Source organism: Rhinatrema bivittatum, chromosome 4, assembly GCF_901001135.1.
Source record: "Rhinatrema bivittatum chromosome 4, aRhiBiv1.1, whole genome shotgun sequence".
In the NCBI taxonomy this organism is placed as follows: domain Eukaryota; kingdom Metazoa; phylum Chordata; class Amphibia; order Gymnophiona; family Rhinatrematidae; genus Rhinatrema; species Rhinatrema bivittatum.
Window position 1 is genome coordinate 466887830 of NC_042618.1, and position 13904 is coordinate 466901733.

General features: G+C 44.5%; 2 protein-coding genes across 2 annotated transcripts in view; both read left to right on the plus strand.

Moving 5' to 3' along the window:
* Positions 1–995: 995 nt before the first annotated feature.
* LOC115089583 (histone H2B-like) lies at positions 996–1196 on the plus strand. Its single transcript, XM_029597625.1, has one exon. The coding sequence runs from the start codon at positions 996–998 to the stop codon at positions 1194–1196; it is 201 nt and encodes a 66-aa protein (XP_029453485.1).
* Positions 1197–2017: 821 nt separating this feature from the next.
* The window catches only part of ZFC3H1 (zinc finger C3H1-type containing), a 220457-nt gene continuing 208570 nt past the window's right edge, over positions 2018–13904 (plus strand). Inside the window, 1 exon segment of the mRNA XM_029597179.1 lies at positions 2018–2556. Coding sequence (XP_029453039.1) covers positions 2166–2556 — 391 coding nt within the window. The 5' untranslated portion in view covers positions 2018–2165.

Genomic DNA, 13904 nt, shown 5'->3' on the forward strand with positions numbered 1-13904 from the left:
CTGAGTCTCGTCTGAATCCATGTTCTAGTCTTCGCTGCCCTGGCCTCCATCTGGCCTGCCGCTTCGTGCCGCACCCTGCGGCAGGTCCGAAAGGGCTGGGAACGGTCTGAGGACTGTTCACAAGACCAACATTGCGTTGTTGGGTCTTCCAAAGCGTGCAGGTCCAGAGGAGGGCCTGTCAGCCAGTCTTCACTCCAGCTTGCTTCCGTCCAGCCCATGCTCGGGCATGCCACGCCTCCCGCGGCACCTCTTCAGACCCCTCTGGCGTCGAGCCACGGCCCAAGGGCACACACATCTCCCAGGAGTGGGATCGCTCTCCTAGCGCTCCACAACAATTATTTAGTTCTGAGTTACTCATGCCTCTGGCTCTTCCTCTTCCCAGTTCGAGTACCCCTGTTTTATTGTAATTTTTTCGCTATATTGGTTTATGTTAACGTTATTGCCCCTTTGTTCCTTGTAAACTGATATGATATGATCTGTATCATGAATGTCTGTATAAAAAGGCACTAAATAAATAAAATAAATCATTAGGCACTTAACTCAACAACGGAGAGGAGCACTTTTTAGTATAAATAACAAGTATTTTAATGTATATTTAATTTGTTTTTTTATTGGATTGTATTTTACTTTATTTTAATTGCTTATCGTATTCGCTTTTGCTTTTACTATGTTTTAAGAATAATTGCTCTTTATCTAATTTATTGTTATTTATGCTTTATATATGGAAACCGTTGTGATGGCAAGTCTGAACGACGTATATAAGAGCTTAATAAATAAATAAGCAAGGGCAGAACAATATGAGTTATTTAGCAAGACAAATCATAACAGCCATATATCTCTTTGGAATACTCTTCTGTTTTCAAGATTTCATGGGTCATATTTAATCATATGTGTTGCACATCATTGTTGATGACATCAAAGGTGCCAGTGGACCGGATCTAATGGGCCAAACTGAGGATGGGCTGGAAAATAAATCTGCCGTTGGGCCGTAGTTTATGAACATCATGAACTCCTTCGTGAACGACATCTTCGAGCGCATTTCTACGGAAGCCTCCCGACTGGCTCATTACAAGCGCTTGACCATCACTTCCAGGGAGATTCAGACGGCCGTGCGCCTGCTGCTGCCCGGGGAACTGGCCACACACGCCGTGTCCGAGGGGACCAAGGCAATGACCAAGTACACCAGCTCCAAGTAAAGCTGAGAAAACCTACAGCTAGGGCACCAACTTGGAATCTTTCTGAACGTGCCTCCTTTTCCTCATTGGGCAAAATTAAAAGGCTGCTGCTGGACCCCACTTAATACCTTTTTTTCAATTTAGGAAATTACCACTGCTTCTCTAGTCCTGGTTTTACCCCAATGCATGCACGGATATTTATTTATTTATTTATTTATTTATTTAATTTCTTTTACTATACCGATGCTCAAGACTAGGTCTTATCGTACCGGTTTACAATGTAACTGAGGGGAAACCAATTAACATCAAGGTAGAAAGTAAAGTTACATTAAACAGGGAGCGTAAAACCTGGGCAATGGAAGACAGTACAGAATTTAAACTAAGAAACAATTAGAGAGAGATAAATATATAATCAACAAAAACTATAAGATACGTAAACATAGATTTATCCTAGGCAGTTATTAGCATGGTATGTCCAGTGGGAGAAGGAAAGGGTGAGGTTGGGTGGGGGGGGGAAGGGGAGAGGGATATGTAATTATTATTATTAGGGAAATCAGTGGGAAAAACTGAATTACAAATCCCTGTATGCATTTAGGGGGGGAAACCCCCCCCCCACAGGAGTGGATCAGTCTGCTCTGTTAATCAAGCGGAAGGGCAGTAACTGCCTTCGTAGTGCCGCTTCTTAAGGGGAGCCATCGCTTTCGCTGCGCCCAATCCGTCACCCTCGCGGAGCAGCGCCTGCCCCTCCGGCAGCCCGACACGTCATACTAGTGATCCGCCCCTCTCATGCTCCTCCCCCAGCTGCAAGGGCGGCTCCTCCTCTTGCAGTTTCGTTTCCCCTGCTCGGGGTGACGCGGCAGGACGCTGAGGTCTCGCGAGAGTTGGGTGGAGCGAGAGGGAGCGGAGTGGCAGTGCTGACGGGAAGCGGGGAGGCTTCGGGCCTTGCAGTCGCCGCCGCCTCCTCATCAGTGTTACCGGCTGCGGCCCGTCATGGCGGAGCTGGACTCGCGCGGGCTGTCTCCGAAGGAGGAAGGGGAGCTGGAGGACGGCGAGATCAGCGACGACGACAACCCCGAGCCGGCGCCGCCGCCGCCGCCCGTTCCGGCCCTGCGGAGGCCCAGCAGTGGCAGCTATGCCGCCAGATTGCCCCCTCGGCGGCCCCCGGGCTACGGCCACGGCTACCGGTCCTCCAAGGAGTCGTTCCGGTCGCCGCCGCCCGAGGCCAGTCCCAGGCCCTCCTTCTGGGAACGCAGCCACACGGCTTTGGACCGATTCCGCTACCGAGGGAGGGGCATGCGCGGCTACTGGACCCGGGGGGACCGGGACGGGAGATCGGGCAGGCCCAGAGGCTGCGGCTGGAGGGAACCGTCGCCCAGGAAGTGTATCCTTTGCTTTTTCTCAGATTGAGACGTACAGAGGCGCTATAGCGAGGGACTAGGCCGAGTGCAGCTTCGGCTTTTGCTTATTGTAGTGCTATATTACTCCTTTAATTCAGAATTCAAACCTCCTCGCCCTTTACCCTATCATTGAATTGATTTTTAATGTTCATCTTTTGCTCCTTTGCATTCTGACCCGAAGAAGAGCATATTACATCTGAAGAGCTAATCAAGAAATGTATCGGGTTACTTAATGGACTATCACCATACATATATAATTTTATTTTTTAACCTTTACATTTGTATATGCTAATGCAGGCATTGCTAACTCTGGTCTTCTAGAGCCACAAACAGGCTGGGTTTTCAGAATATCCACAATGAATAAGCATATGAAAGATCTGCATGGACTGCCTCCACTGTATGCAGATCTGTCTCATGCATAATCATTGTGGATATTCTTAAAAACTGACCTGTTTGTGACTCTTGAGGACTGGAGTTGACCACTAATGGAACAGAGGCTGCACATTTACACAAGGGAGGGTTTGTGTCTAACCAGGAGAACTGAAAATGGGCAAGGCAGTGGTGTCGGTTGGGATCCATCCCAGAATATTAAGGGAACTTGGGGAGATTCTGATGGTCCACTGAAGGATCTGTTCAATAGATCTTGTGAGGGGAATGATCTTGAGAGACTGGAGAAGGACGGATGACCTTTTAGTGAAAGTGGTAACGGGGGAGATTGGTTAATATTACCTTGATGGTGGGAAAATTAATGGAGACTATGTAATGTAAAGGATAGAAGCAGACTGGCAATTAAGGACCTTACAGTCAATCTAGTCTGCTCAGTTTCTTTCCTGTTGTGTTTTATTTCATTTATTAAAATTTCTTGATCGCTCATGCATAAGCCCTGAGTGATTTACAAATAAAATATACATAATTGCCAACAAAAAATAACATTGCAGCAAAACAGGAATCATTGTACAAGCTCACAAAGAACTATAGCCAGAAGCATATATCTGACATTATGGTCTTTAGCAAAGTTCTCTGAATGTTTTAGCCAAAGATGAGACCATCAAAAACTGCTTTAAAGCTAGGTTAAATTACTCTATACACGCCATTAATATTAATGTTGCTGGCCAAGAATTCCAGATGCCGGATGCAGTCACTGAGAGTGCACAATCTTTCGTCCCTCTAGACATCCTCTTGCCTGAGGTCTTAGATTTCTCATAAATTGGTATACACGTAGCAGAAAATTTGTCCAGGGCATGCACTTAGTGCCGAGAAGCTTATACACTAGCAAAAATACTTTTGAATTTGGTAACAAACAGGTAACCATTGAAATTGATCAAGCGTGAGTGTGATGTGATCAGATAGCTTCTACTGCTGAACAAACGAGCTATTGAGTTTAACAATAGTTGGAGTGGCTTTAATGCAGTATATGGGAGTCCAAGATAGATGGTGTTACATTAGTCTAGGGTAGGTAATGTTGATGCTTGGACAACAAGCCTGAAATCACTAGGTTCCAAAAGATTTTTTTAAGCCGCAGAGAACCCTGAGCTTAAAAAAACCCAAACTTTGACCTTTTTGATATGATAGGTAAAAAGACAGCTTGTGGTTCAGCTATATCCCAAGGCTTTTGGTAATATAGGGAATTTATGATCATCCAACAAAATAGAAGAAGGGATGACAAAGCTGGTCGTTCATTGGGTTATCACAAATATATATATTTTTTTAAATATTCAGTAACAGTTTGTTGTGGCGAAGCCATTGATGGCTGAGAGATGCCCACTGAACTTGGTGTAAGACCATGAAGGGAGTATTTTGATTAAAAAAAAGATTGAATGTCATCTGCAAAGATTCTGTATCCACATAAGCTTGCTAGGATTTTGCAAATAGGCACAAGATATATAGAAAAGTGCTGATGAGAGGACTGAGTCTTGGGATACACCTGTAATATTTTAATATCAAGAAGAACTTTTATTTAGGTGTTTTATATACCGTCGTTCCAAGATAAGATCACAACGGTTTACAAAGTAGTCATTCGGTTTCAGGTTCAACTTTCCCAAGAATAGGTCATTATTTGTATTCTGGGTTAATGTAAACAGCTAATATATGATCTAGGGCAGTGGTTCTCAACCTTTTCACATCATGACACCTGACAGACCATGCTTACATGTGTGACACACTGCTCATTACAATTCATGGCAGAAATTAAAAAAAAAAATAAAGGCCCATTGTTTAAAATCATGAGGTCTAAAACGGGTAGATGTGAATCGGTTATTTACTCTTTCAGATAATAGAAGGACTAGGGGGCACTCCATGAAGCTAGCATGTGGTACATTTAAAACGAATCGGAGAAAGTTCTTTTTCACTCAACACACAATTAAACTCTGGAATTTGTTGCCAGAGGATGTGGTTAGTGCAGTTAGTGTAGCTGTTTTTAAAAAAAGGATTGGATAAGTTCTTGGAGAAGTCCATTATCTGTTATTAATTAAGTTGACTTAGAAAATAGCCACTTCTATTACTAGCAACAGTAGCATGGAATAAACTTAGTTTTTGGGTACTTGCCAGGTTCTTATGGCCTAGATTGACTACTGTTGGAAACAGGATGCTGGGCTTCATGGACCCTTGGACTGACCCAGTATGGCATGTTCTTATTTATTTTTATAGACTGTTTCCTTGGTTTGCAACAAGCTGCCAAAATCTGATCAATTTCTTTGATTGGGTGACCAGAGAGCTAGACCAGGGCTAGGTGCTGAATGGTGGTATATTTGGATGTTAGCAAAGCTTTTGATTCTGTACCTCATAGGAGGCTCAGAAATTAATTGAGCAGCCTAGCAGTTGGCCTTAAGGTGGTCATTTGGATTAAAAAGCAGTTGAGTGATAGACAACAGAGGGTAGTAGTAAATGGAGTTCCCACTGAGAAAAGGGTGATTGAGTGCCTCAGGGATGAGTGTTGGGGCTAGTTTTGTTCAGTATTTTTGTGAGTGATATTGTGGAGTGTAGGAAAGGTTGATCATAAGATTTGCAATGAAAAGGACACCCCTGAGAAGTGTAGGTAGAATGAGGAGTAATTAAAATCAGTTATGGTTGGGAGGAAGTGACGTCACTTCCCATGCTGAACACTTAGCACGGAGCTCCTCACTCCCCGGGGCTATATCAAGATGAAACACCTGTGCGATTTGAAACCCAGAACGAAGGACGTGGAACTGTTCCTGCTCATGGTGGCAAAAAAAACCCAAACCGTGGACTTCAAGAAATGTTCATATAATAAGGTCGGGAAGGAATTGAACCCAGAGGAGAACAAAATGGCGTCTGAGGATGATGCTGGTGCGATGGGGACAGCGGAGGGGAAGTGAGGAGTTCGGAGGCGGAACCTCCCTTGCGGGCTGAACTGCGATCTTGGTTTATTGAGCTACACCAAGATATCAAAAATTTTAAATCAGAGATTGCTGCCACGCTGCAAGAAATCCCTGAGGACCGCGTGGAATTAGGCCGCAAACCCGACGAGGTGGACACTAGACTGGATGACCATGACGAGCGGTAGAAGAATCAGCAAAAAGGTTTGAAGGAAATGCAAACCCGGTATAATGGCTTAGCAGAGAAAATTGAGGACATGGAGAATAGGTCCAGGCGATGTAATCTGCACTTTAAAGGCATTCCTGAGAGCGAGGAATATACAAACTGTGCATCTGTGATTCAAAGAATTTGCAACATGTTTCTGGTGAGGAGGATACAGGCAGCGCGGTCTCACAGCTCTGCATACAGATCGAGTGGGCGCACAGATCTCTAGGACCGAAAATAGGGAATAAGCCGCGTGACATTATCATTTCTTTCCACTCCTTTACTTACAAGGAAAAAATAGCAAATGCAACCCGACAGCAAAAGATCCTGGCGCTGGGAGGAGCATGACATTGCCATTTACGCAGATTTAGCTGCCTCCACACTACGGAAAAGACTACACTTTAAACCTGTCATCACTGCGCTGACTGCTGTGAAGGTCAGATATAGATGGCTTTTCCCTTTTGGCTTGTGGTTCCAGACTGAAGGGAAATCTTATAGAACCTGCACGATGGATGAAGCCGCAAAAGCATTGACGGAGGCAGGATTGGCAGTAGAGCTACCCGTTCACAACACGTCTACACCCGCGGACACCAGACCCGAGACGCCGAGATGGCAATGTATTACCAAAGGCAGTCGCAGACTCCGGAGGAATACTACTGATGAAACAAGGGATGCTGCACCCACCTGAATCGCTTGGCCCATCAGAGCTGGTTAATTTGAGGAGCTTGTGAGAACATGCACTGAGCCCATTGTTCTATTTTCCTTGTTGTAGGGTTTATTCATCAGAGTTCCGTTTTGTATTTTATGGAAGTATATCTTTCGCTGCACCGGGGAGAGGGGGGTATGATGCCTTCCAGTAAGGTTTCTTCCTCCAGTAGATACCGGGAATGGTTGGTACTTTCCCAGATGGTTGGGGGGGGGGGGGGAGCGGTATGGGTATCTAGCCTCTACATAGGTACAAGTTTCTCAATAACAGGGAGAAGAAGGGGATTTAAGAAATCTTTGCATCTGTCCATGTGTCAATCGGTCAGGCCAAGCTCCTGCAATAACTTTGGGATTTGGGTGATACATTACTCAGATAATTTGCTGGGGCGTTTCTGGATGGGTATTCTAAGCTTACCGGGGGGGGGGGGGGGGGGGGATAGGAGAGGAGGTTTTAATGGCAATTGTTAAATTTGTTTCCCTTAATGTCAAAGGACTAAACTCTGGCCGCAAAAGACAGCTCTTATTTCAAGAGATGGGCCGATTAAACGCAGATGTGATTTACCTCCATGAAACACATCTTAGAAAACGCTATGAGGGTCTGATGAGATCCAATTAAATACCCTCATCAGTTCTGGGCGGCGGTGACGAAAGCAGCTAAATATGCTGGGGTGGGAATTCTCATTCGTAAAGATCATCCTTTTGAACTGATGAGCTCATATTCGGACCCGCAAGGTCGCTTTCTCCTCCTTAGAGTGAAATTAGGGGGGGAACTTCTCACACTTATTACTGTCTATGGCCTGACCTCACAAAAAGAGGCCGCCTATAACTCCCTATACAATATGATTGCGGATAAAGTGGAGGGCGGTGTGATTCTCGGGGGGGGGGGGGATGGGGCGGATTTTAATATGATGCTGAATCCTCATCTGGATAATTCCGCAGGATCTAGCTCTGACCCCATACGCACCAGACAGGCCCTTAAAAATTTAATTAAACTTATCTCTGGGATAGATGTATGGCGGTCCCGATTCCCGACATCCAGATGTTGTTCATACTATTCACACCCACATGATAGGTACTCCCAGTTGGATATGTTTCTGATAGACAAAACAAGAATCAATGTGGTCCAAGCAGTGGAAATTGAACCCATAAATCTGTGCCAATCTGATTTCAACTGCAACTACAAAATTATGATAGGGGTCAACAGAATTGGGGACTCAGTGATTCCTTGCTAGAAGACCAAGAGTTTCAGAGTCGGATAACTATGGAAATCAAAGAATATTTGCGTTTCAATGATACCGGGGAAGCCAATCCAGGGACTGTTTGGGAATGCTTGAAAAGTGTTCTAAGGGGATCTTTTATAGTCAGGGCCTCTTTTGTTAAACAGAGGGAGGGGGAACGGCAACGCTTGCTTACTCAGTCGTATCAGTTGGAGCTCACTCACATGCGGGATCCTACCCAACATTGCTCAAGGCAAGACATTCGGGAAGTACGGGGTAAGATAGCTGCACTGGACTCCGCATTGATTGCGCATCAACTTGACCAAGCACAACAGAGGTTTTTCGAAGGGGGGAACAAAGCTGGGAAGTATTTAGCTCAAGCGCTTAAACGCAGGCAAGCACAAGCCACAATTCCTAAGATTAAAAGCTCAGATGGTATCCTCTTAACAGATAATACTGCCATTTACCATAGATTTTATCAATTTTATGCACAGCTCTATAGCATGGGCCCAACCATTATAGAACGGGACATAGCAGATTACTTTTCAGATATTCCCCTACTGAGTTAACAACTTCACAAAAGCAATTTCTAGACAAAGAAATCACCTTGGGGGAAATATACGAAGCCATTAAGTCTTTAAAGCTTGGCAAATCCCCTGGACTTGTTGGCTACACGCTTCGATTTTACAAACAATATTCCATGGTGTTGGCGCCAGTACTTCTGAGATTCTTTAATTCTCTGCGAAAGGGGACCACCTTGTCGACGTAAGCTAACACAGCTGGGATCACTATACTGGCGAAGCCAGGAAGAGATCCCGCACTTTGCAGCTCCTACAGACCTATATCTCTCCTGAATATTGATGTTAAATTACTGGCAAAGATTCTTGCTACTCGCTTAAATTGTTTTATAGCGCAGCTGGTCCATCCTGACCAAGCTGGGTTCATCCCCGGGAGAACCACGGCAGACAATGTCCACAAAATTTTGGATAATATTTGGTATGCAAAAAAATATAATATACCCACTATAGCGTTTATCCATAGATGCCGAAAAGGCGTTTGATATGGTTCATTGGCCATATCTCTTTCATACATTGGAGAGGATGGGGTTCGGGACCCTTTACTTACAATGGCTCCGTCAGCTATACTCCGCTTCCAAGGCATGTCTTAAAATCAATGGTGGTTATTCATCTACTTTTACAGTGGACAGAGGAACAAGGCAGGGTTGTCCCTTATCCCCTCTGCCATTTGCCCTGTTTTTAGAACCCTTTGCGATTTAATATCAGACGCAATGTTGCCATTACGGGGCTGACCATGGGAAGGATCTCCTCCAAAATTTCCTTATACGCAGATGATATTTTACTCATGTTTACTAAATCACAACCTTCTCTTATTAATTTGACTAATCAGATGACTGCCTTTAGCAGGGTATCGGGGTTCCGTGTCAATTGGGAGAAGTCAGAGATACTTAACCTTAACATACCTTCTCGGGAGGCTAACCATCTGCAGAAGCGGTTCCAATTTAAATAGGCCAAAACTCAAATAAAATACCTTGGGGTACAACTCAGTGCCACACAAGATTTATTCTCTATAAATTACACCCCCTAATGGAATACTTTTAATCAAAGATATGGAGGAATGGAACCGTTATACATCTCTTGGATGGGTCGAATGGCGGTCTTAAAAATGGTTTTACTTCCCAAGCTCTTATACCTTTTTCAGACATTACCCACAAAGATCACACAATTACATATCTGGCCGAAGAAATGTATGGCTTTTGTATGGGCAGGACGGAGACCACGGGTAGCCCGGCGGGTTCTTTTTAAAATCCAAGGGGCAAGGGGGACTTAATGTTCCAGAACTCTCCAGATATTATTGGATGGCCCAGTTTAAGAAACTGGTAGACTGGCATAAACTACAACAACCCAAACAATGGATACAAATGAACCAGGAAATACTAGGGCAACTACTGCTTCATAGTCTCTTATGGCAACCGAGGGGGATGTGGATTGTTGATTTGGGGTCCCAGTTACCTCCCTCTATTCTCATACCCCTAGAGTTATGGCAACAATGTCGAACTCAGTGGGACAGAGGGAATTTCATGCTAGTACCAGTCTGGATATGTGAGACGGCTTACAGAAGAGTGAATCACAAGTTAAGCCATGATTCTGTCATCTTAGGGTATATTCTGCATAATAAGCAATTGGTTAGGAGGCTATGTTAACCTATTACCTCTCTACTGTTTCGATAATTACCCTGATGTACATGGTTTGCTGTATATATTGGAATACTTAATAAAAAAAAAAAAAATCAGCTATGGAACCTGAAGACTGAAGGGTTGTCAGTGTAACACCAGTTTTTAAAAAAGGATCCAGGAAGTTACAGACCAGTGAGTCTGATGTCTATACCAGGCAAATGATAGAAACTACCATAAAGAACAAAACTACTGAACATATAGATAGGCATAATTAATGGGACAAAGCAAACCTGGATTTAGCCAAGGAAGGTCTTACCCTCACCAATATGCCACATGTTTTTGAGGGTGTAAATAAACATGCATAAAGGTGTATCTGAATTTCCAGAAATTGTTTAGAACATAACATAAGAAATTGCCATACTGGGTCAGACCAAGGGTCCATGAAGCCCAGCATCCTGTTTCTAACAGTGGCCAATCCAGGCTACAAGTACCTCATCCTTTGACCCTTTGTTCCAGAGTCTCCTTTCTAGTGAAAGTCACCTACCTACCAACTGTTCATGGAGGTATTTAAATGTCTATCACATCTCTTCATCCCGCCTTTCCTCTAGGGTATTCATGTTCAGATCTTTCTTTCCCTATATGCTTTAGAATGAAGACCTTTGGCCATGTTAATAGCCAGCTTCTGGACTGATTCCATCCTGTTTCTGTACTTTTGAAGGTGCGGTCTGCAGAATTGTGCATAGTATTCCAAACGAGGTCTCACCAGGCACTTATACAGGGTCAAGATTGCTTCCTTTTTTCTGCTGACCATTTCTCTTACTGTGCACTCAAGCATGTTTCTGGCTTTTGCTGTCACCTTATCCACTTGATTGGCCACCTTAAGATCATCAGGTATGATCATTCAGATCCCGCTCTTGTTCTTTGCATCCTCTATACTGCCCCACTCCCTTAGATTTTCGCAGTCCGAATGCATGGCTTTGGGGTTTTTAGCATGAAATCTTACTTGTCTGACTTCAGATCACGCCTTGAGCTTTGCTAGATCCCTCCTCATGGTTTCTGCACCTTCCTGAGTGTCTCCCTTGTTGCAGATTTTAGCTGTAAAAGGCCAAACCTTTCTTGATGGTCCTTCTGCAATGAAGTACCAGAATGTTGCAATTGCAGATAAAACTGAAATCCTCGTCATTTCCAATCAACCAGAGCACACTTCCCGCCCCACTGCTCCCACCCCCACCATAACCCACTCACCTACATCTTATGTAAGAGACCTAGGAATCCTACTTGATCAACACCTCAATTTCAAGCCCACATCAAGTCCCTAATAAAAGGAGGCTTCTACAAACTTCACATTCTTAAAAAACTTAAACCACTCCTTCATGCACATGATTTCCGCTTAGTCCTGCAGTCCACTATCCTTTCCAAACTAGATTACTGCAATTCTCTCCTGTTAGGCCTCCCTGCTTCCACGATCAAACCCCTACAAATCCTTCAAAATGCGATGGCAAGAATTACCACCAATACCCGTAAGACTGAACACATAACCCCCATACTAAAGGATCTGCACTGGCTTCCCATACCATACCGCATTAAATATAAAACCCTCACCATCCTGCACAACGCCCTTCATAAAAACAACCCCACCTGGCTTAAAAACATGCCTCACTTCCGTACCTCTAATCGACCTACTAGAAATTTATTTATTTATTTAAAAACTTTTATATACCGGTATTAGTATGCATACATCATACCGGTTTACAATGTAACTTTAAAGGTAGAAATTACAATGAACAGGGAGGGCGAACAAGGAGGAGTATACAAAGAGCAGGAGGTGGAGGAATTAAAGCAATAAATAAAAACTGCAACGGACTATTTACAGGAATATACAAGGCGTAGGCAAGATCTTGCAGAAGTCGGTGTACTTAATCAGGGTAGGCTTGTCGGAAGAGCCATGTTTTAAGTTTTTTTCTGAACTTGGCGTAACATGGCTCTAGCCTGAGAGTGGTAGGGAGGGTGTTCCATTGTTTAGGGCCTGCAATGGATAGTGCACGGTCCCTAGTAGAGGAGAGGTGGGCTTTTTTCAAAGGGGGAATGGAGAGGGTGCCTTTGTTGACAGTGCGAGTGGGTCGTTCAGTGCGTATAGGACGAAAGGGTTCATCCAACCAATTGGAATTGTGCGAGTGGATGGACTTGTGCACTATGGTTAGAATTTTGAAGAGAATTCGGGATGCGATGGGGAGCCAGTGGAGTTCTTTGAGTATTGGGGTAATGTGATCAGCTTTCCTTGAGTTGGTGATGACCCTGGCGATGGCATTCTGGAGCATTTGTAAGGGCTTGGTGGTGGAGGAGGGTAGGCCAAGGAAGAGGGCATTACAGTAGTCCAGCTTTGAGGAAAGGGTGGCTTGGACGACGGTGCGGAAGTCATGATAGTGGAGGAGGGGTCTGAGTTTCTTCAGGATGTGAAGCTTGAAGAAACCTTCTTTGAGGATGGAGTTGATCTGTTTTTTGAGATTGAGTTGTTGATCTATGATAACCCCAAGGTCTCTTACTGTGGGTTGGGGTGTTATGACGTTGAAAGCTGGATCGTTGGAGATCGGTGGTTTGGGAGGGAGGTGAGGAGAGATAAGGAGCAGCTCTGTTTTGGAGGAGTTTAGAGCGAGGTGGATGTTGGTGAGGAAGTCATTGATGTTGGCAAGACATGTGTTCCAGAAGGCAAGGGCATCTGAGAGAGAGTTGTGAATGGGAATGACGATTTGAACGTCATCTGCATAGAGGTAGAATTTGAGGCCGAGGTCTGTGAGGAGCTGACATAGAGGTGTGAGATAAATGTTGAAAAGGGTGGAGGAGAGGGAGGAGCCTTGTGGGACACCTTGAGACAAGGGATAGAGTGTGGAGTTGGCGTTTCCTATCTTGACGGAGAACTTTCTGTTAGATAAGTAGGATTTAAGTGTGTAGGGTGCCCTCGCAGGCACCCTACACACCCCACCTCTCAAAACCGCACACCTCTCCAACACCAGAGAAAGAGCGTTTACCATAGCCGGCCCCACCCTTTGGAACTCACTTCCCCACTACCTACGACTTGAGCCCTCCTTACAGTCTTTCAAAAAAGGCATCAAGACCTGGCTGTTCAGGCAAGCCTACCCAGATACCAATCAAACCTAGCCCACCCCCTATCCCTTCCATCACCGTCCTCCCTCCTTTTCACCCCCCAGCCACCCCTTACCCCCTTAATTTCCCCCCTCCTACTTCTTCCCCCCCCCTAACAATTAATCATGCAATTGATCTATTGTAAATGAGTACCTCGCCTTAACTTATAATTTTAAAACAGTTACAATTATGTTCCTTTTATTATATTTATCAAGTTGATTGTTCCTCTCTCTCCTTCTTCCCTATCCTTTCTTGCTGCTCTTCCCCTGCCCACCTCTCACCTTTTTCTTGCCTGCTCCCCTTTTCATTGTATTTTCTACCTGCTTCAGTTATTTGTAAACCGGCATGATATGCCCTATGAATGTCTGTATATTAAAAGTTTCATAAATAAATAAATAAATAATTTCCATAGGCTGGAAAGCTCAAGCATAAGGAGTCACCAGATGCAGCTGAAGGGGGGGAGGGAAGCTCGCAAGGAATGTGAGAAAATTAGTTTTTGACTGAGAACCATAGTGGACACCTGGAACAGGCTTCC